We start from the raw sequence: 24830 nt of genomic DNA, 5'->3' as shown, positions 1-24830 counted from the left end.
CAGCCACAGACGTGACATATAATCCCATATTATGCTATCGATTATGCGTTCCTTGGGAGGGTTTATTTGACTTTTTGGCCCCCTCAGTTTATTTTGAAGCTTTATGTCCTAGTAGTTTCCCAGAACACCGAAAAATCTTGCCACGTTTTTCTTTACCCAACCTTATTGGTATGGCTTTCCACACATATTATTGCTGACCTGATGGTATTGTGCTTGTGATGATGCAATACATATACACTTTATTTTTATTATTTTTTTTTATTATAAAATCTTTTGCTGAACAGTGCCCATTTCCAATTAAAATGCATTGCCTTTTAAGAACTAATTGTTTTAGAAAACTGTTGTGTTTTTTTTATTTTTACTCAGCGGGTAATAACTAATTATGGATGAATTCAATTTACATAAATTTCAGGCCAACAGAATATCTCAGGATTGTACCTTTGAGAATTTCTTTAAGTTGAGCCAGTAATGTCATTATCTCCTCCTCTCATTTAAACTGCTCGCTTTACAATAATTGTAGAGCTTAATAAGTGATTTGATTTCTTCCCTTGATGAGGTTTTAATAAAATTTGATAGCGTTTGAGTAATTCAGCATAGCTAGTTATCAAAGGGGCTGGTCCTGGCAGCATGCATTTATATATCCCCGGGGAGAGGAGAATGTCTGCACGCTGCACTGCATGGCTGTACTGGCACGGCTTCTGACACCACACTGTGGCACTCTTCTCCATTGACTACGCCAACAGATTTTCAGATTGTGACTTTAAGATTATTTCTTTGTCAAGTTTCGATTATTTCTAATTATAGAGCTTTATAGAGCTCTAATCTGACCCCAGCAAAATCTGTACCTCTGAGACAACAGAACCACTGGGCTCGCGAAGGAGTCTACCTTTGTGGGTTCATTCCCTAATGCATTTTAATTGTTGGAAAGTTCCCTATGCAAGCAGGCGTGGTGACTGTAATTATAAAGTTGCAGGACTTAAAGCACCGCTTCTGCTATTTTTGTTTTTTTATTGCAGCCCTGGAGTGGTGCTACTGACATAAGGCCCCCTGCACCTATGCTTACCATCCACTGTCTTCTGCTGTTTTCCATGCTGCATTCATGACCTGCCTGATCGCTCCAATGTTTGCTGGAGCGAGCTGGAGGTCACTTTTGAGTATAAGTCAATGAGAGCCTTTTTTCTGGCCTTGTTCTGGATCTTATAGACTTACACTGAGATCTTGTGACCATTACCTTTGTCTTCCAGTCACTCAGGAGTTGCAATCAAGAGATAGTGGTGTGGAATTGGAGCGGAGCCGGCATGAGCTGTATACACTGGGTGTTGAGTGTACTACTAGGTATAGGGATCTTACGTTAGTAGCACCACTGCAGCGCTGAAATAAAAACTGCTGGAGTGGTGCTATAAGCCTCCCTGTACACTGTATATGGCAGTCGACCAAACCATGTCTTGTTTACTGATCTGTGCTGCTCTGATTGCCGTCCTGTTAGACAGGTCAGCTATTAGGAAACTAGCGGTTTTGGTAATGCTTGTTCCCAATTATCAGCCAGTGTGAATGGGCCCTAACAGGATGTTCGGCTGCAGGGAGAAAATAAATTTGTATTTTCCCTACAGGCACTCACTGTCAGTAAGGTGGCACGCGCCAAGGGCTGTGAGCTGTCAGCGCTGTGCACAATGAGTGCGCAGTAATCCCCTCCCCTGCTCCATGATTGACAGCCTTCTCTGCAACATGGCAGTGAAGTGGGAGTGATGACCACGCTTCCCTTGTGCACAGAGCGCCGAATGCTCACAGCTTCCAGCACATTACTGAATCCGAGCGACTGCTGGGAGAACATAACTCCCCAAAGCCAAACATCCAGACACCCACATATGTTTAAAACAGTATTTCCCTGCAAATGACCAATATTGCTGCAAGAAAACAGCACATTTTTTGCACGACATGAATTGTGTACGGAGCTTGGTATCTTTTACTTTTCACAATTTTAGTGCATTGCTTGGGTTAACTTTTTTTTTTTTTTTTTAAATAAACCAGAAAGTGATGCTATAGGCTTCTTGATGGGAATACAATTCATGTGGGTACTTAAAATAAATAAATAAAAAATAAATAAATTTGGCAAAAAAAAATGTTGAGTGAAGAAAATTGATTCTTTTCAATGTACAGTTCTGATTTCTGTACTGTGAACATCTATTCCTCTGAATTGGCCACACTCAAAAATAAACATTATTTAATGTCCATTTGTCTTCCAAATTAATGACACAAATTAAATTACTGAAAGAACTGTGGTTTCTAAATCAATTATTTTTTTTTAAAGTATCCCAAATTTTCAATTGCTGTTCATTTGATTGTTGTTATGCATTTCATTATTTTCTATGTAATTAGTAGGAATCTGCCGTACAATCCAATAGACCCAGATAATTTTAATTGCTAGAGAACAAGAATTGATTTATCGTTTGCCCTGCCATCTTTTAATCTAGAATTCTACTATTTCTGTTTGGCTTAGTAAATATTTCACCAATATTACCTGCATTAACAGAACATAAAAATATACAGTATAAATATACAGGAATAGGGCCAGGAATTTCATTTCTTACTAGCTAAATTAAAGCCATAACCCTACAGTAAAAGTCTGCAACAAACACTGTGCAAAGAAAATTACTATTTCATAAAAAGGTATTAAATATTTGAAAACTGTGATCTTTACGCTTATTTGTTTATTTAATGTGTGTATATGTATGTAATATATATAGATAGCATAATTATACATTTAATTTATGTCTTTACGTATTATTTTGCATATAACAAAAAACTGATCATGATGTGCTGGAAACAATAATTCTTTTTTATAAAAGGAATCAAATTGGGAAGTAGAGTGAATGCTATTTCCTAATATTCAATCTAATACTTATTAATTTTTCTGATATTCTCCTTTTATCTCTCTGGTGCTTTAGTTGTAGTTTATAAGTATTCTATTATTAGTAAAATGGAGAGTCCTTCTGATTTCCTGGTGACGTTGTAGGGGGTTGATGCTATATATACATGTATGTAGACTGAGCTACAGTTTAAAGTATGGGGGATTGCAGAGAAGCCGCCCAAGCCCCTAATTAAATGTGGTAAATTTCAGACTAAAATCAAAAAGACAATGGGAAATTCATGTTCATATTCCCCACACGTTCACATGAGTTATGTAAGTTAGGATCATAACTCAGAAAACATGTCAGAGCTGCCAGGATGTTGTAGCTGTATCTACTGATTAAAAAATGAAGGCATTGACAATCGCATATAAAACACGGATTCAGTTGTACAGTGATTTGTCAATAAAACTGCATTTATTTTGTATGCTTTTTTTCTTATTTCTGCACTGTAGTAATGGTGTGGCTTTGTGTTTATGAAAGTGTAACACCAAAGACCACACACGAGAAGCCAATTCTAAAGAATATTCTAGTTCATTGACCTGAAAATGAGGTCTGGAAAATGATAAAGAATTAAAATGCAAGATATATTTAATTAGAGAGTGATTTAATGGTAACCTGTCAGCAAAAAAGTGGTATTTACTTGCAGTCATAATGCTAATCTGCTGATAAATACTACACTGCTCAAAAAAATAAAGGGAACACTCAAATAACACATCCTAGATCTGAATGAATGAAATATTCTCATTGAATACTTTGTTCAGTACAAAGTTGAATGTGCTGACAACAAAATCACACAAAAATCATCAATAGAAATCAAATTTATTAACCAATGGAGGCCTGGATTTGGAGTCACCCCCAAAATTAAAGTGGAAAAACACACTACAGGCTGATCCAACTTTGATGTAATGTCCTTAAAACAAGTCAAAATGAGGCTCCGTATTGTGTGTGGCCTCCACGTGCCTGTATGACCTCCCTACAATGCCTGGGCATGCTCCTGATGAGATTGCGGATGGTCTCCTGTGGGATCTCCTCCCAGACCTGGACTAAAGCATCCGCCAACTCCTGGACAGTCTGTGGTGCAACGTGGAAGTTGGTGGATGGAGCGAGACATGATGTCCCAGATGTGCTCAATCGGATTCAGGTCTGGGGAACGGGCGGGCCTTTCCATAGCTTCAATGCCTTCATCTTGCAGGAACTGCTGACACACTCCAGCCACATGAGGTCTGGCATTGTCCTGCATTAGGAGGAACCCAGGGCCAACCGCACCAGCATATGGTCTCACAAGGGGTCTGAGGATCTCATCTCGGTACCTAATGGCAGTCAGGCTACCTCTGGCGAGCACATGGAGAGCTGTGCTTCCCTCCAAAGAAATGCCACCCCACACCATTACTGACCCACTGCCAAACCGGTCATGCTGAAGGATGTTGCAGGCAGCAGATTGCTCTCCGCGGCATCTCCAGACTCTGTCACGTGCTCAGTGTGAACCTCCTTTCATCTGTGAAGAGCACAGGGCGCCAGTGGCGACTTTGCCATTCCTGGTGTTCTGTGGAAAATGGCAAGCGTCCTGCACGGTGTTGGGCTGTGAGCACAATCCCCATCTGTGGACGTCGGGCCCTCATACCACCCTCATGGAGTCGGTTTCTAACCGTTTGTGCAGACACATGCACATTTGTGGCCTGCTGGCGGTCATTTTGCAGGGCTCTGGCAGTGCTCCTCCTGTTCCTTCTTGCACAAAGGTGGAGGTAGCGGTCCTGCTGCTGGGTTGTTGCCCTCCTACGGCCCCCTCCACGTCTCCTGGTATACTGGCCTGTCTCCTGGTAGCGCCTCCAGCCTCTGGACACTATTCTGACAGACACAGCAAACCTTCTTGCCACAGTTCGCATTGACGTGCCATCCTGGATGAGCTGCACTACCTGAGCAACGTCTGTGGGTTGTAGAGTCCATCTCATGCTACCACGAGTGTGAAAGCACAACCAACATTCAAAAGTGACCAAAACATCAGCCAGAAAGCATTGGTACTGAGATGTGGTCTGTGGTCCCCACCTGCAGAACCACTCCTTTATTGAGGGTGTCTTGATAATTGGCAATAATTTCCATCTATTGTCTATTCCATTTGCAGATTAGCATGTGAAATTGATTGTCAATCAGTGTTGCTTCCTAAGTGGACAGTTTGATTTCACAGAAGTTTGATTTACTTGAAGTTATATTCTGTTTCAGTGTTCCCTTTATTTTTTGAGCAGTGTATTTTAAATATATGTGGCTTTCTAATGGAAAGTGTGGCTACAAGGAGGAAATCAAGTTAGTCTCCCTGTGGCCGCTCTGTTCCAGTTAAGGGTTGTGAAGAGACAGCAAACTATAATCGCACTTCCTGCTTCTTCATTGACAGCGCGCACACCCTGCCCCCTGCGCGCACACCCTGCCCCCTGCGCGCACACCCTGCCCTCGCGCGCACACCCTGCCCCCGCGCGCACACACATACACACTGCAGAGTAGAATGTCAGTCAAGGTGCAGGATTACAGTTTGCTGACTCTTCACAACCCTTTGCGCTGCCCCAATGACTAGAAGTGGCTGCATAGAGAATATAACTTAATTTTCTCTCTGCAACCACACTTCCGGGTAAAAAGCTACAAATATATAAAACTAAGATTGCAAACGACCACTGAAGCTTCAAGAGTATTTTGATCCTTGATATTTATGGTATCTCAGGACAGTGAGGGTGCCGTTTATTGTGCTGCAGAAAACTGCCTGCTGCGTCTGTAATAGAGAGGAGGGAGCTGGCGTCTCTTGTGAACAGCTCTATGACTCCCTCATACTGGAAGAATAAGAGTCTTAACTTAACGTTATGATGCAAAAAATAATTTGTGGTGAGCATGACAGGAAAATAAAATAGAGCACTGTGTGTGTATGAGTTACAGAAACAGACAGGATCATATACGCTCTTGGTTTACCAACTGGTGGAGGTTCCTGAGTTGTTTTTTAAGTCTAAAAATTACATCATGGGAAAACCCTTCAAATAATTATATAGCTCCATAATATGCCAATGCACAGTGTATTTCTGGAAATGTCAAAACAGGAATTCCATAAGTGCTACACATATAAACATATGAGGTTCTTAGAGCACATTTTCAACAAAGTGTATATACCCATTTGCCAATAACAAGCAGACCTCTTTTTGTGCTTATAAACAGGGGACAGAAAGTAAAGATAAACTGCAGGATAGGCTGTAAATAGAGGGGACAGAAAGGAGAGTAATACTGTAGGATGACCTGTGTACAATCAGGGGGCAGAGAGGATATATATGCTGCAGGATGGGCTGTATATAAAGAGAAGACCCGAAAAGAAAGCCATAGCAGCTATATATTCAAATGGCATAACTTTCTTAAAAGGAACCTTTCATGTCATATCTACTATCTACACTGCCCCCATTGCGTTGTTAGTGATGCAATTTGCATCACTAACCAGCTTTTTTCATTAAAATTGGTGGTGTTATAATGAATCTATAACATTTTATGTACTTATATCCTACCTGCTTGTTTTCAGTCATAGGCGTGTGATCCCGGTATTCAGTCACTGCTGGCGCCGCCCACGTATTTGAATTTTGCTCCCAACGAGCGCTGATATTAGTGGGGCGCATGCACCGTTTTACAAGGCCAGCCTCGGGTCCTTGCGTAGTGAGGCTGTGTAGTTCTCCGCTTCACTGCGCATGCCCTGTGACGAGCGGCTCCCAACGTGTGCCCAGTGAAGTTCCCAGCTTCACGATGTGCAGCCGGAGCTACTTGTCACAGGGCATGCGCAGTGAAGAGGAGAACTACACAGCCTCACTACGCACTCGCGAGGAGCAGCGGGTCACAGCGCATACACAGTGAAGCTGCGAACTACAGCGCCTCACTGCTCACGCGCAAGGATCCGAGGCTGGCCTTGTAAAAATGCGCATGCGCCCCACTAATATCTGCGCTCGCTGGGAGCAAAATTCAAATACGTGGGCGGCGCCAGCAGTGACTGCGGCGCCACCCATGACTGAATACCAGAATCACACCCCTATGACTGAAAACGAGCAGGTAGGATATAAGTACATAAAATGTTACAGATTCATTATAACACCATCAATTTTAATGAAAAAAAGCTTGTTAGTGATGCACATTGCATCACTAAACGCTATGGGGTCAGTGTACATAGCAACTAGGACGTGACAGGTTCCCTTTAAATAGATTCAATTATTTAAAAGTTAAACACATATTAAAATCAAAAGTGGAGAATTGACAAGGAGACCCCACACAACCAGGTCTGCAGGAATAAATGTAACCCAGTATATGCAATATCATGTCAAGGTTTCATACATAAAGAAATAGAGATATACACTGTGTGCCGAATTGTTAGGCAAATGAGAATTTTGATCACATGATACTTTTTATACATGTTGTCCTACTCCAAGCTGCATAGGCTTGAAAGCCAACTACCAATTAAGTAAATCTGGTGATGTGCATCTCTGTAATGAGGAGGGGTGTGTTGACTAATGACATCAACGCCCTATATAAGGTGTGCTTAATTATTAGGCAACTTCCTTTCCTTTGGCAAAATGGGTCAGAAGAGAGATTTGACGGGCTCTGAAAAGTCCAATATTGTGAAATGTCTTGCAGAGGGATGCAGCAGTCTTGAAATTTCCAAACTTTTGAAGCGTGATCACCGAACAATCAAGCGTTTCATGGCAAATAGCCAACAGGGTCGCAAGAAGTGTGTTGGCCAAAAAGGCGAAAAATAATTGCCCATGAATTGAGGAAAATCAAGCGTGAAGCTGCCAAGATGCCATTCGCCACCAGTTTTGCCATATTTCAGAGCTGCAATGTTACTGGATTATCAAAAAGCACAAGGTGTGCGATACCCAGGGACAAGGCCAAGGTAAGGAAGGCTGAAAAACGACCACCTTTGAACAAGAAACATAAGATAAAACGTCAAGAATGGGCCAAGAAATATCTTCAGACTGATTTTTCAAAGGTTTTATGGACTGATGAAATGAGTGAATCTTGATGGGCCAGATGGATGGGCCAGAGGCTGGATCAGTGAAGGGGAGAGAGCTCCACTCCGACTCAGACGCCAGCAAGGTGGAGGTGGGGTACTGGTATGGGCTGGTATCATCAAAGATGAACTTGTGGGACCTTTTTGGGTTGAGGATGGAGTGAAGCTCAACTTCCAGACCTACTGCCAGTTTCTGGAAGACAACTTCTTCAAGCAGTGGTACAGGAAGAAGTCGGTATCGTTCAAGAAAAACATGATTTTCATGCAGGACAATGCTCCATCACATGCATCCAACTACTCCACAGCATGGCTGGCCAGTAAATGTCTAAAAGAAGAAAAAATAATGACATGGCCCCCTTGTTCACCTGATCTGAACTCCATAGAGAACCTGTGGTCCATCATAAAATGTGAGATCTACAGGGAGGGAAAACAGTACACCTCTCGGAACAGTGTCTGGGAGGCTATGGTGGCTGCTGCACGCAATGTTGATCGAAAACAGATCAAGCAACTGACAGAATCTATGGATGGAAGGCTGTTGAGTGTCATCATAAAGAAAGGTGGCTATATTGATCACTAATTTTTTTGTTTTTGCATGTCAGAAATGTTTATTTCTAAATTTTGTGCACTGATATTGGTTTACCTGGTGAAAATAAACAAGTGAGATGGGATTATATTTGGTTTTTATTAAGTTGCCTAATAATTCTGCACAGTAATAGTTACCTGCATTAACAGATATCCTCCTAAGAGAGCCAAATCTAAAAAAAACCCACTCCAACTTCCAAAAATATTAAGCTTAAATATTTGAGTCTTCTGGGTTGATTGAGAACATAGTTGTTGATCAATAATAAAAATAATCCTCTAAAATACAACTTGCCTAATAATTCTGCACACAGTGTATAGCACATATATTGTTACAATTTGTTACATAATCATGTTCTTAAGTGGGATAAGTAGGACATCATAACATGCTAAGAAAAGAATTCACAGTTTAAAGCATATAATACTGGTACATATCATAGAGTAGCCAATTTAATAAATATAAAGTATATTTAACTTTAGGATATATCAAAGATAGACTAATTACCAAAAAGGGTCCCTTTCCAAAGTCAGCGCACCAAAAAGAAGGGCTATCAAGCGTATAAGTAGATAAGGGGCACAAATCCTAAAAATTAGGTGATGCTCATCTGCTCAACCTGGATAGAGTGGGGGAGGTTGCCCGACGCGCGTTTCGCTTAGGCTTTTTTGGGGTAATAGTAGATCAGTGTTGTGAAACTGCAAATGGCTCTATTGATGCATATTGCAGTGGATTATCTTTGTAAAATGCATCAACACGGTAGCATTTGCAGTGATTTCACTGATCTGTTTGTAGCGGACAACAACCACAACTCTACTCTTCCGCAATGGCAGTTCACAGGACAGTTGATCTTTGCTACAAACAGCTAATTATGTACCGTAAGTCTACACTGCAGCTATACTGATGTATAATTGGGACTCTGTGTGAAATGTAAAGAAAACAAGAGCGCAATAATTTGGTTTTCTCCTATAGCTATATTTTATTCACAACACAGCATAGAACACAGATCAGAAAGTAAAAGGTAGAAATTTTCCCATTTTATTTGAAAAATAAGTCCTTTAGACAATGATGGCAGCAACACAACTCAAAAACATGGGAGAGGGCCATGTCCATTGTGTAGCAGACACTTTTTTCTTTTTACAACAGTCTGTAAACGTCTGGAAAGTGAGACCAATTGCTGGAGTTTTGGTAGAGGAATTTTATCCCATTCTTGTGTGTTGTAGGATTATAGCTGCTCTACAGTTCTGGGTCGTCTTTGTTGGATTTTTCATTATATAATGTGCCAAATGTTTTCAGTTGGTGAAAGTTCTGGACTGTTGGCGGCCGGTTCATCTACCGAACTCTTGTTCTGCGAACCCATGCTGCTGTGATAGATGCCGTATGTGGTTTAGTGTAGTCTTTCTGAAATATACAAAATAGATGTCCGAATGGGAAATATATTGATCTAAAACCTCTATATAATGCTCAGCATTGATATTACCTTTCAAGATGTATAAGCTGCCCATGCCATAGGCACTAATGCACCCCTATACCATCAGAGATGCAGGCTGCTGTTCTCTGAAGACAAGTTGGATGGTCTCTCTCCCCTTTAGTCCACAGGGCACAGTATTCATGGTTTTCATAAAGAACTTTTAAATGAGCGTTGGTCCAGAGATGACGACAGTGTTTCTAGATTGTGTTGATATATGGCTCCTTTAGCTTTCATTTACATTTGTGGATTGCACCGCAAAATGTGTTCACAGACAATGATTTCTAGAAGTCTCCCTGCAGTTATTTGCACAACTGAATCATGCCTGTTTTAGTGCAGTGCCGCCTGAGGGCCCCTACATCACAAGCATCCATTATTGACCGTCTGCCTTGTCGCTTGTGCACACAGATTTCTCCAGAATCTCTGAATCTTTTGGCATTATGTACTGTAGAAGATGGTGGGATATTCAAAGTCTTTGCAATTTTACATTGAGGAACATTTTTTAAAATTGTTCCACAATTTCTAGACAGTTAACAGATTAGTGAACCTCTGACCATCTTAGCTTCTGAGAGACTCTGCCTCTCTAACATGCTCTTTTTATACACCTTCATGAGACTTACTTAAAAATTGACCCTCCAGCTGTTTTTCACTTGACCCTCCACTTACATTTTCAGTCCTTTGTTATCCCTACTCCAACTTTTTGAGGCGAGTTGCTGCCATCAATTTCTAAATTAGTTAATTTTTTCAAATGAAATGAAAAATGACTTTCACCTTCTGATCTGTGTTCTGTTGCAAATAAAATATGGCTATAAGATTTCTAAATCATTGCGTTCTTGTTTTCTTTACATTTTACATAGGGCTCCATTTATACATCAGTATAGCTGCAGTATAGGGCTCTAACTTTTGTATATTGTATGTGTAGAGCAGAGAATGGACAGAATCATAAGCTGCATTCTACACTTAGATTAGCTTAATGGTCACTCCGAGAAGTGGGACTAGACAGAAGCACACAGGAGAGGGATAGGGGTCTGCAGCACTGAGGAGAAGCAAGCTCTGGTGAGAAATGTAGTTGTAGATAAGAATAGGACCTCCCTTGTGAAGCTGGATGCACCAGGGGTCAGGTAGGGATGAAAAGTACACCATAGTAAAGGAAAGAAATTTTAATGTTGGGTTTAGTCTGTATATTAACAATAAGTATGCAATTACTGTGCTTTGTGAAAACTGTGATTCTGGGACTAACCCTTTAATTCTGCAATTTACAAAGAGAATTTTTGCTCTTGACTCGCATCATATCCAGATGGCCAAAAGGGGTACTGCAGCGGACCTGCTTGCAAACCTGGGCAGTTCATTCTTGCCTGAGTGGATCCTAGGTAATTGTGATCTCCCACAGCAATGAAGAACCTGTTATCATTCTGCTCAGGTCACATTATAGACAAAGGTGGCTCCGTAGATGATGAAGACAGCGTGGCTGGGTGTACTTACATTGTGAAGAAGCTGATTGTGGTGTGCATCCACAGCTGAATAACACACATATGTCTGCTGCATCCCAGACCACTGTGACGGTGAAGCATTCCACCATGTCTCTACAATGAACCTGATCTCATCCCTCTGCCCCATGTATAATTAATCATCACCATGATAAGAAAAACTATTACACGTTTGATTTCAGAAAGATAAAAAGCGATGCGTGTATTAGGTATTATCCCATTGAATAACCATTTTCTTTCAAGAAATGATCAAAATATTTCCGTGAGTAGACCCGTGTCACCCACGTGAAAGCTAAATAATTATGTCCCCCTGTATAATTTTTTTGTGTATGTGTTCTAGATGGACAGTATAAAGATGAAAGGGAAATTTGTTCATAACGGCACTTCACAGATGACTGAAGCAGGTGTTAGAAATGCAGATGAAGCGTGTTGACTAAAGAGTGTACAAATTTGAAGTGAAAATGCCAGTGGTCGGCTTCTAGTACTCGGCTCATGTGAAGTTTCTGGGAGTAAATTATTCATGTTATTGTGTGAGCCGGTTTAACATGCAGGAGGAAGGTGCCGATTGCATTGAAGGCCTCCTCTTTTTTCCTTTACGTTTGTTATTTTTTATTTTTTAGTTCATAATGAGCCCATGATCTTTCCTTATGTAGGCATGAATATGAAATATTGATCCAACCACTGAAGAGGAATCGATAACAAGAAATATACATGCTTTTGATATTCATCCAACTCTACAAGATTATCTGAAGAATATATATGTTGGATCACAACATGGACAGAATTATTATTTTCAGATGGTTCATGGGTGTATTTTCAAAACACATGAATTTAAAAAAAAAAAAGTGTTTTTTTTTTTATTTTTCCATATATCTAAAGCCCAGTGCAGGAAATTTCAAAGCTTTCTACCATGGTGTTTGTGAGTTGTTGTGTGGCTTTAAGCCTTTAAGAATCCAGACGTTTTTTCATTCTTGCACTTTCATTTTTTCTGTCTTCGTAGCTATGTGAGGGATTGTTTGTGGGACGACTTGTAATTTTGAATGACACCATTCCTTTTACCACATCATATATATTGAAAAACAAGGGAAACAAATCCAATAGGGATGAAATGATGAAAAAAAAACATAATTGCCCATTTTTTCCAGTTTTATTTTTATGGCATTCAAAAAAAAAAAAAAAGTTGAAGAAAAACAGTATTTTGTATTGCCGCTTCCATAAAAGCCCACTGTATCAAAATATAAAATGAATTAACCCACATGGTAAATAACATAAAGAGAAAAAAATCTAAATTCCAGAATTTTTTTTTTTTAGTTACCACAGCTCCATGTAATAATGCAGTAAACACTAATCAAAACATTGTATGTTCCTCAAATTGGTATCAATAACACTGTTGGAACATTACTCCAAAAAGAAGTCAATTGAAAAATAAAAAAATTTTTGGGTTTTGGAAGAAGGGAGAGAGAGAGTGTGAACAGAAAAGTGAAAAATTTGCTGCAGAGGCAATATTCTTATTTGGGGGAAAAGCTCTACATAAAAACACTGTACAACATATTGAAATATGAAATGGATGCTTTGTCACACTAATGGCATGTGTATACATATGTATACCCTGTAATGTGCTGTGAAGCTGTGGATATCCCACTTTAAGAAGGGAACAGATTTTCCTGCCATTGTATCTCTAATTTTTTTTGACACATTTCTGATATTTGTGCTGCCGTATTGCTCAGAACTAGAAGTGTATTATGCAAACGAGAGAAATTGAAATAAAACAAGTCATAAAAGGGCAAACTTATGTGGCGGATTTTATAATGTGTTGCATTCTTATTTAAATAACGCCGATTTTGCAAGTTCTATTGTAAGTAATTTCTTTAGTAATATGTCAATATTACTACATTAAGGCTTATGTCAGCAACACAACGATTTTACCTTATTTTCTATAATAAAATGAAAATCCTGTTATTTCTTCACTTTGTTCATTGTAGCAGTGTATTGATGCTGTAAGATAATTGCCGTACAATGATTTCTTTAACTGTTGTGCTCTAGAAATCCGACTTGCTTTACTATACATGTACTTCGCTATATATATATATATATGTGTAGATATATATGTATGTGTGTGTGTGTGTGTATATATATATATATAATATATATATATATATATATATATATATATATATATACACATACAGTACAGACCAAAAGTTTGGGCACATCTCATTTAAAGATTTTTCTGTATTTTTATGACTATGAAAATTGTACATTCACACCGAAGGCATCAAAACTATGAATTAACACATGTGGAATTATACACTTAACAAAAAAGTGTGAAACAACTGAAAATATGTGTTATATTCTAGGTTTTTCAAAGTAGCCACCTTTTGCTTTGATGACTGCTTTGCACACTCTTGGCATTCTCTTGATCAGCTTCAAGAGGTAGTCACCGGAAATGGTTTTCAATTCACAGGTGTGCCCTGTCCGGTTTAATAAGTGGGATTTCTTGCCTTCTAAATGGGGTTGGGACCATCAGTTGTGTTGTGCAGAAGTCAGGTGGATACACAGCTGATAGTCCTACTGAATAGACTGTTAGCTGCTTTTTTCTTGCCATAATACAAATTCTAAGTAAAGAAAAATGAGTGGCCATCATTCCTTTAAGAAATGAAGGTCAGTCAGTGCAAAAAATTGGGAAAACTTTGAATGTGTCCCCAAGTGCAGTTGCAAAAACCATCAAGCGCTACAAAGAAACTGGCTCACATGAGGACCGCCCCAGGAAAGGAAGACCAAGAGTCACCTCTGCTTCTGAGGATAAGTTTATCCGAGTCGCCAGCCTCAGAAATCGCAGGTTAACAGCAGCTCAGATTAGAGACCAGGTCAATGCCACACAGTTCTAGCAGCAGACACATCTCTACAACAACTGTTAAGAGGAGACTTTGTGCAGCAGGCCTTCATGGTAAAATAGCTGCTAGGAAACCACTGCTAAGGACAGGCAACAAGCAGAAGAGACTTGTTTGGGCTAAAGAACACAAGAAATGGACATTAGACCACTGGAAATCTGTGCTTTGGTCTGATGTGTCCAAATTTGAGATCTTTGGTTCCAACCACCGTGTCTTTGTGCGACGCAGAGAATGTGAACGGGTGGACTCTACATGCCTGGTTCCCACCGTGAAGCATGGAGGAGGAGGTGTGATGGTGTGGGGGTGCTTTGCTGGTGACACTGTTGGGGATTTATTCAAAATTGAAGGCATACTGAACCAGCATGGCTACCACAGCATCTTGCAGCGGCATGCTATTCCATCCGGTTTGCGTTTAGTTGGACCATCATTTATTTTTCAACAGGACAATGACCCCAAACACACCTTCAGGCTGTGTAAGGGCTATTTGACCAAGAAGGAGAGTGATGGGGTGCTATGCCAGATGACCTGGCCTCCACAGTCACCAGACCTGAACCCAATCGAGATGGTTTGGGGTGAGCTGCACCGCAGAGTGAAGGCAAAAGGGCCAACAAGTGCTAAGCATCTCTGGGAACTCCTTCAAGATTGTTGGAAGACTATTTCCGGTGACTACCTCTTGAAGCTCATCAAGAGAATGCCAAGAGAGTGCAAAGCAGTCATGAAAGCAAAAGGTGGCTACTTTGAAGAACCTAGAATATAAGACATACTTTTTTAAGTATATAATTCCACATGTGTTAATTCATAGTATTGATGCCTTGAGTGTGAATATACAATTTTCATATATATTATTACTATGCTTGCATGCACACACGGAGTACCTGAACTCTAACCCTTTCCCTGCCAAGGGCGTAACTCAAACATTACGGGGTGGCAAAAAAGTAGTCAAGGACATGTGTGATACATCCTGGTTATTAATGGCCGTAGATCATCCTGGATTGCAGCTATAGGAGCATTTCAGTCTCTTTAAGTCAGAGATTCTCAGCTTTAAAGAGACATTAAGGGTTAAACTGAATGCTGCATGTGGTTGGTTGCTCACCTTCCCGACTCCCACACTAACCCATGATATCGTGGGTTGGGTCTAATTTTTTTATATTTTAAGGCCAGTATTAAAATGAGCCCTGAATCACATTTGTAGCTACAATCCAGACTTTTATTGACCCTTGTATCACCTAGTAAGCATCATTAAAAAAAAGACAGAAAAGCCCACTAATATTATAGTAGAAAAAAAAAAGAAATTTTTACCTTTTGCAACTGTTGTACATAAATTTTATAAAGACACTTGGGGTCAAAATAAGTTTGTTTTTTTTGTATTAAAATTGGTGGGGGATTCCTATTGCAAATCAAAAATTTGGGGCTAAAATTACATATTAATGGGAAAAAAATTTTGAAAAATTTATTTAATTCCACTTTTGTTTTGGCTAGTTCATGTGATGCAAAGATTATACAAGAAAATAAAGTTCCATCAGCTCACCACAGTTTGTGCACACCAAGTTCCATCTCCTAATTAAATTGATTTTCCATCCGAAACGCCCATGATAGCTATGAGTAAAGACTGCCAGGTCAGAAAGACGTCATCTTAGAGGTGTTTTTCTTTACTGACTGGCAAAAAAAAGAAATTAAGGCCAATGTGTTTTTATGGAGCCGTGTCCTTTTGGATAGAAAATAAAGTTAATTTAAAGAGTTAACTAACTTACAAAACATTATTTTGAATACTAAAATAGGTGCACTTTAAAAAAAAAAAAAAAAAGTCCTTTTGTGGGAGGGAATGGACATCTTAAATAAAAAAAAAATGCCAACATAAAGTAAACTCATGGGAAATGTACATTATTAACCACTTTGTGTTGTATGACTATTTTAAGGGCAGACACATTAAAAAAAATTGCATGTTTCAAACTTTTTTAAAGGTTTTATTTTTTAATTCTAGTTTTTTTGTTTAATACATTCAAACCTGTATGGAACTAAATTTACTGTAAACGTAAAGCACAATGTGTCATGAAAAAAGTGCATTCCAAAGTTATTGCTGCGTTAAAGGGGTATTCCCATCTCCAAGATCCTATCCCAATATGTAGTAGGTGTAACAAAAATATAAGCAAATACCTCCAATTAGAAATGTAGTATAGTTCTCCTGATAACCTATGTCGCTTACCCCATGTGCAGTGCATTTCAGTAGCTTTAGGTATCCATGGTAATGACCACTAGCAGCTAACGAACGGTCACTGAGGGGTTGTAACCAGTGGTCATATTACATTATTGGGTTAGAATCTTGGTTATGGGAATAACCCTTTAAATGACAGACACCTGATGTGAGTTTTCCAGCCTAAAACCAGACTTTTGGTCTCTCCAGTTCTGAAGATTTTGTAATCCTATATATTTTCTAGAAATATGAAATGTAGAAATAGGCCTTACAGTATGTTGCGGTATGTAGGGACAATGCACATGTTAAACTTTTATTTTAAGGAGGTGTGGTGGTCTAAGTTTCTGTTTGAGTATCACTTTTAGGCACAAAAATCTATTTTTATAAAAAAAAATTAAAATTTCACTTTGATGCAAAATTGCATGAGTGTATTAAGAACTGAGTAGCATTTTAACACTCTCAGAAAATATATAGGTGTTGAGGGGATAGTTATCAATGCATTGTTTAGTCATTCAGGTTTTATTTGTACACGTCAAAAGGGCAAAAATTGTCCTAGCTACCAGAGTCGCGAAATGTCGATAAACCCCTGGCAGTGAGAGGGTTATAATACTAGGTAACAAGGGGCCACGGCAGTCTTAGGACTTTATTATTATTTATTACTATTTAGATGAAATCAGGGGATGTAAAAGTTCCATGCACTGGTTTAATATTGATAGCATATGTACATTGTTCCAATTTCCGTTGTTTAAGGAGTCATTGGTCTTCAGATTTATCCTCCTATCATTTCATATTTATAAAAAGGTATCTGATCCACAAGATTATTATAAAACTTCTATTCATGAAAGCGGTGCAGAGAATAAACCGTATTCTTGTGCATGTATGGCCATCTTTCCTCATACAGCCATGGTGGATATGCTTTTAGTTCTCCCTTATTTCTTTGTGTATTGGTTTCTGTGTCTGTAATGTCTCTTGGAGGGTTTCTTCTTTTGTTCTGGATATTTACTGCTTGTCGATATATTGCTCCTAAGTAACAAAGCAGATGATTTTACACTCCTCCCGAGGGTCCTGTTTACATACAAGTCATAGCTGCCTTATTCTACGTGGCCTCATTTCCCACTAAGACACTGCATTATTAATCACCAGGAAGCTGTGTGGTTCAGCCAACATAGGATTTCCTATGGCATAATACAGTAACCAAGGGCAGACATGTGAATTTCTTATAATTACTAGTGTATAATGCTACATTTATGATAGTACAGTAGTTTATTTTTCTTATTTAATGTTTTTGGAGTTTTACTCATCAAATTAACACTTGAAGTTTCTTAAAGCACCACTCCGGGCATCTTTTTTCCACTACTGGAGTGGTGTCACTAATGTAAGTTCCCTGCCCCTAGTTATATACTCACAAGCCACTGTCTTCTGTTCTCTGCACCACTCTGGTCGTCTCCAGCAGGTTGTGACCTGTCAGATTACTTCAGTGTTTGCTGGGGGAGCCGGAGGTCACTTCTCAATGTTTGTCTATGAGAGTCAGAACCAGCCTATAACAAGACTCTCATACACTTAGAGTGTTTGTGATCGTTATCTCTGACTTCAGGTCAATCAGAAGCTCCAGTGACATGATGGTGGATCGAGACTGAAGTGGTGCTGGGAAGAGTTGAAGATGGCAGCTGATTAGTATATTACTAAGGGCAGGGAACGTACATTATCGATATCACTCCAGCGGTGAAGTAATTAAAAAAAGAAGAAAAAAAACGCTGGAGTGGTGCTTTAATCTTTAGATTAAAAGTCCAGAGTGTAGAGGTGAGCAAATTGATTGGCACAGCCCTGCTCCAGTGGCCACGTCCATATTTCATTGCTACTGAATGGGAGCCCTGAAAACAGCCTCCTACCTAGTAGCATCTCTAACGCCTCTTCTGAGTTGTAGGCCTGGTGGGGCGTCATGCATGGTCACACAGTAGTGATGTTGTGCCTGGCCTGAAAATCAGAAGAGACGCGGGAATTCCAACAAGTAGGAGGCAGATCACAGGGCTACTGTACGGCAGCCACAGTATATTGACAGTGACATCGGACTATGGTTCTGCAAATGTATTCACTTATCTGTAGTGATCAGAAGTGCCAGAGGTATGAAACCGCCTTGACCCCTTTCCATATTGAGAATACATGCACACTCCACTGAGTGTGCATGTGTATACAGAGGTTTAGCAGGAACAAATGCATGTTCTGACAGCTGCCTACAGTGTATGGCAAGTTAAAAGTATTCTCTATTTGGAAATAATGGCCCTCCCTATAATTTGATGGTTACCAGGGTGTTTTGACTTTTTGAGTAGTATTTATTTTATTTTTTTCAAATTACTATGTTTCACATATTTTTATTGCCAAATCTCTTGTGGATTTTCCATATACTGCTCTCGAACAGGGGCCATTTTCTGTGTCTGCCCCTGCTTCAGAACTATTGTAAGGTTCCCTGTAAACTGAAGCTTAGATTAGACTGAATTGGCTGCAATAAATGCACACAGAACAGATCTGTAAAGGAATTATCACATACCGTATTTATCTAATAGTGAAAAGTGCCAAGTCTGGCCCTTTATCTGATTGAGATGGTCTTATATATTCACAGGAGAGCTGCCAGTGCCCATAATGAAAGCAGGGGTTGGGTATCGCAGCAATGGTTAATACTCAGTTTGTATGGAATATGTCTTTAAAGGGAACCTGTCATCAGGTTTTCCCATATAAAGTAGGGCCAGCACCTGTAAGCCCTCATATACAGCATTCTAGAATGCTGTATATAAATCCCCAATGCACTCTGCATCACACAAAAAAATAGTTTTTATTATACTCATTTACTGGGTGGTCCAGTCTGATGGGCGCTGGTTTTGATTCGGCACCTTCTCTCTTCTTGCTTTGTGTGGATGACGCGTTCTAAGAGCAGAGGTGCGAATGATGAAAACACAGGTTAGGCCACGGCCCCACTATCAGTATTTGGTCAGTATTCAGTCAGTATTTTATCTCAGGAGTGGGAGCCAAAACCAGGAGTGGGTGATAAATGCAGAATTGGTGACTTCTTTCTATTATACCTTTTCTCTGATTGTTGCTCACCTGGTTTTGGCTCCCACTCCTGAGAAAAAATACTGACCGAATACTGACCAAATATTGATAGTGGTGCCGTGGCCTGATACTGCATCTTTTCTCACAAAACTACATATCTTTCTGCTCACTCCCCCTACTCACATCACATGATGTCTGCAGATTGTGCTTCATTTTCATGGTAACAGATGGAGTTTGCTTGATGTGTCATTAGGACTTTCACTTGTTAAAGGGAACCTGTCACCCCCTGGGAGATATCAGACCTCTACTATGAGCATACAGGTTATAGAAATGTAAATCTATACATACCTGTATGGCCCATAGTAGAGGTCTTGTGGCTGTGAAATTGCTTTTTATAAAATCCTTTTTCCTAGGCCGAGGGATGCCATGAAATGCCCGCCTATATGCTTAATTTAAATATCCCTGCCCTCACCTGCACTTCCCACGCATGCGCAATGCGCCTATAGCTTAAGGCGCTTTTTTTTTTTCTCCCGTGTGCAACAATGAGGTTTGGTCCCCACTTTCTCCCGGCATCCTGCTATCCCGGACCAAGCCTCATTGTTGTGCACGCCGAAGATCACTGGAGCGGAAGTCACAGTGACTCCCCGGTGCCTGCGCACTAGAGCAGATCAGTAAAATAGCTCAGGGAGAAAAAGAAATGCGCCTTACGCTATAAGTACATTGCGCATGCGCGGGATGTGCAGCCCTAGACTGGACGTCACAGGGTCCTGTGACGTGCAGGGTAGGGGGGAATATTTAAATTAAGCATATAGGCGGGCATTTCTTGGTGTCCCCCGGTCGCCAAGCCTAGGAAAAAGGATTTTATAAAAAGCAATTTCAGTGTCACAAGACCGTTACTATGGGACATACAGGTATGTATAGATTTACTTTTCTATAACCTGTATGCCCATATTAGTGGTCTGATAGGTCCCAGGGGGTGACAGATTCCCTTTAACAAGTGAAAGTCCTAATGACACATCAAGCAAACTCCATCTATTCCTGACTCTATGATTCTGTGCTGTCGTCAAGAAGTTGCTGTGTATGCTTCATGGAGTAATGTGACAGCGTTCCCTTGTATTCCTGAGCAGATCAGAAGAGGGCATTGTAATTACTAATTGTAAACGAGGGGCACCTTAGGGACTTCTGTTTCTGACTTTAAAGTGACAAATTGATGTATTCCCGTCATACTTCTTAGGACCTTATTATTTATCTGCTGCGTTGCATCTTCAGAGATCAGAGTGTAATGATATTAAAGGTAAAGGTGGATACATTACATATAAGCATTTTAATTATGGCGACTGCCATGGTATGCTTGATTTTATTTGCTGATGTATATTGAATCCAAAAGTTCTGTTTGTTCATTTTCATTGTTCCCTATGTATTGACATTGTTGGGATCTGTATGTATGGGGCAGGATTGTCGATGATTCTTCCACAGACTAGGTTTTAAATCCAATTTATCCAAAACAAATAATGTAGTCCCTTTAAGCACTTATCACAGGCAATGAACACTCGAAAAAAAATACCTGCCCAGTTTGACTCTTAACATGTTTTCTCACGTATGCAGTAATGGCTTGTTCACATGTAGCATTTTTGCTGCATTTTTTTTGTACATTTGCTTTGTATGGAAAAAAATTATTTCCTTGATTGACAGCTTTGGTGTTATAGAGGCAGTGAAGGGTGGAGATAAGAGGGAAAACAAGCAGGCGGGAAGGTTTATATAAATGATTGTCCCCGCCATGATGCACTGAGCACCTCTACTTGGTTTGAACATTCATTCTGTGCTGACAAAGTCCCTTTAAGAGATAATATGGGTATTGGGCATTGTTTGGTAGAAAGCAGGGCGATGGAGTCTGTAAGCCAAACCTCCGACTCCTCAATTTCCCTGACTCTGACCCCACAGCCCTGCCTCACTACTGAGCGTGTACATAAAGTGCAGCACAGATTCATCTCAACTAACAGCCGAGATCCTCAGATCAGGAACAGACATTTATAGGACATTTCATAACTTTCCCAAATTCTTATGGAAACATTTACAGCACATCCTGCATTGTACTACTGAACCCAATTTATTATATATTGTAGGAGTGGGTCCATTTTATACCTACGCCACCAAAATGGACGCCGACTCCACGACTCCGACTCCACAGCCCTGCGCCTTCATTATTTCACTTTGCAGAATTAAGCTGTGGCTGTATGGTGGATATTGCTACTGTATATTTTTGCAGGACCCAAACAGTGATTTTTGTTTATTGCCATTCTAAGATGAAAACACTTTAACCCCTTTTTGGTTCATAGTGGCCTATCCTCTAGGATAAATTGAATTACTGCTATTGATAAGTAAATGAGTGTTTCACCATCCTGGCATGGCATGAGTTATCAGTCTCTTCATGCATTGTTACATCTTCGATTCTAATTGCACAGACCATGTTGGACTTTGAAGAGCTTCACATAGTTGCTTTACACTAACTATCCACCTAATCAAGGCATGACTGGCCTTAGATCTATTCTGACTTTGCTTCAGATCTACTGTGTGAATCTCTTGATACCTACTTAAATCACTCTTATAATGCAAAAACAACATACGGTGCTCGTCTCTAGCTTCTGATTACTCTTTTAGGCACTGTGCTCAGGATACAGACAGTAGGAGCTGCTCATCTTCATGCTGTTAATGAAAATGAGGCTATGCCATCACTTCTTTTAACCTACTTGGATAACAATCCTAGCTTGAGTTAATTATACAGTAGGGCATTGAGATGAGAGAGCTAGCTAACTGATGGACAACGGCCCCAGCAGCATAACACTAGAGAGAAAGTCGTTTTTTTTTTTCATCTCTTCTCTTTTTCCTTTAATGAAATAGACTTGATTTCACATTCCACCGCTATGTTAATTACCTAGGGGATATCTATGGTTCTTCAAACAGGACCCAGTCATCTTAGTATTCTATAAATTCATATCATTTAAGTAAATGGGGAGCAAATCCAGGTTGAGAAAGTGCATTGCCAGTTCAGTGATGTGGAATTTTATGTTGTATATTAATTATGTGTTAAAGTTCTATCCTGTATTAGCGAAAAAATGCTATTTATTATTAATAAGCTTTCTAATGGGTTTTATCACCTTTATTTTAAGTAGCAAAAACGTCTGTCTTCATGAAAGATAATTCCACTAACTTTCATTGTTTGGTTTTCCAAAGCTTCTAAACTTATGGTGCAATGCTTCAGATGGGATATTATGTGTGTATAGTTTTCTTTATGTGCATTCCTGTTTGGAGCTGGGGTATTGTTCTGGACAGGGCTGTGGAGTCGGTAAGCCAAACCACCGACTCCTCAATTTCCCTGACTTCCAACTCCGACTCCACAACCCTGCCTCACTACTGAGCGTGTACATAAAGTGCAGCACAGATTCATCTCAACTAAAAGCCGAGATCCTTATGCCATATAAATGTTTGTTCTGTTCCTGATCTTTCATAACTTTCCCAAATTCTTATGAAAACATCTACTGCACATCCTGCACTGAACCCAATTTATTATATATTTTAGGAGTCGGAGTAGGTCCATTTTATACTGACACCGACTCCACTGCCCTGGTTTGGACTGGGTTATATTACCCAAGGAATGTTCCCTAATGCAGCATGGCCCCTGACTTTGTGGTTCAGAAACTACAGGGTTCTTTGTATCATATCACCTCTCGCTGCATTTGGGAAATGGAGAGTAATTTTGTTTTTGAGCAGTAACATTTGTGAGCAAATTAATCTAATTAATTTGTCCAGTGATGTACGGACTTGCCCTGAACTACAGATGATTAGCCTCAAAAGCATATAGGAAGCTGTTGAGTTTGGGTTAGTAGACCCACTGCCGGTCCATACTCAAACTGTGGAACATGGGTGTGCGAAACCAGTCAATTTTATATATTGTGACATATATTAGTTTAAATTATGTCATTTATAGTCAAAATATTTGTTTCCCTGGATATAATTATTTATAATTTATTTTTTTTTGCTGAGAATTGACTTCATCCAGACTATATTGTGTTCATTAACTTGCCTGAGCAATTAATTTCAAGAGTTGTGCACCTTATCATAAAAAAAAAATTAGGCTATAATATAAAAATACTGCTCACCCATAGGCTTGACATATATCTACACCAAAATTTCTTATATAAGCAGAATAATATTTTTCTACACTATACATTATATGAGAGCGTTTTCTGATTGTACAACAGTCAGATGTCAGCTGTCATCCCTGGCTTCACATAATAGCTATTGAGTGAGGACAGAAGAAAATCAGCTGGGCAATGACAAGATGCACATCGTAGAGACGGAGGAGGCTGTGATCCCAGCTGTGCAGTGAACCATTGCTTAAAAAAAAAGCAGAAAATGACCTGATTTTGTGTAGAGATTTGCGATGTGTCTCAAATTATGGCAGCGTATGCTTAGTAGACAGGTGTGACCAACGGAAGTGTCAGTAGAGCACTGTCAATAGAAGGCTGGCAGCTCTTAATAGGGCTGCCTCAGACAGGTTGTGCGCTAAATACTCCATCTAGCAGATCAAGGGGGTGTCATGGCATTCAGGGACAGGAACAGAATTGTCTGGCCGAAAAGAAAATCTAAACACTGAAGTCAGAAAGTAGAATTAGACAGGCTGAACATAAGGCCACTTCCCCACTATCAGTATTTGGTCAGTATTTTTTTCTCAGGGGTGGGAGCCAAAACCAGGTGAGGAACAATCAGAGAAACGGTCTAATAGAAATGTGACACCCCAGGGGTCTGGTTGCCACAGTGATAGAGATATTACGTCTGAGAGCAGGTGGGAGGTCCTTTGGTCAGGGATCCTGTGCATGCCACACCTCCTGCCCAGTCTTGGGAGGGGAAGGACTTCCCCTATATAAACCCGGGGCTGAGGCAGAGTGAGTGAGAAAGAAGACAGAACAAGAGTAGAGAAGAGAAGCAGCATAGCAAGAAACATCAGGAGCTCTGTGGGGAGCAGTGTTACAACGAGTCAGGGGCTGGCAGCTACAGAGCTCGCCCTGACTGAGAAGATTTCTTACCGGACCCGGAGTCCGAGGCTGTGGGGACTAACTCCTACCCAGCAGCAGAAACCGTCCGGCAGAGGATTTCAGGTCCTCTGGCCCAGAAGCCCGAAGGCACGGTCACACGCGTGGGACCAGCACCGCCATCGTGGAGCGGAAGCCATTAGAAGGCCCCGAGTCACCGG

The 24830-nt window shown here is 40.1% G+C and overlaps 1 protein-coding gene across 4 annotated transcripts in view; it reads left to right on the top strand.

Moving 5' to 3' along the window:
- Positions 1 to 24830, top strand: part of SLC10A7 (solute carrier family 10 member 7) — a 248028-nt gene that overhangs the window by 81721 nt on the left and 141477 nt on the right. Inside the window, exon 5 of one of the 4 annotated variants that reach the window (XM_073642506.1) lies at positions 12106 to 13238. The exons of 2 other annotated variants lie outside the window; for them this stretch is intronic. In XM_073642506.1, the coding sequence (XP_073498607.1) occupies positions 12106 to 12151 (46 nt within the window). In that variant the 3' untranslated portion in view covers positions 12152 to 13238. Of the gene's footprint in view, positions 1 to 12105; positions 13239 to 24830 lie in introns of those variants that run through there. One more of the 4 variants, XM_073642505.1, reaches the window with a different exon arrangement.

Source organism: Phyllobates terribilis, unplaced genomic scaffold (genome assembly GCF_046119375.1).
Source record: "Phyllobates terribilis strain yellow unplaced genomic scaffold, ASM4611937v1 Scaffold_1__5_contigs__length_1240528914, whole genome shotgun sequence".
NCBI lineage: Eukaryota > Metazoa > Chordata > Amphibia > Anura > Dendrobatidae > Phyllobates > Phyllobates terribilis.
The sequence above is the reverse complement of the archived record's forward strand: the minus strand, read 5'-3'. Positions and strand labels throughout refer to the sequence as shown.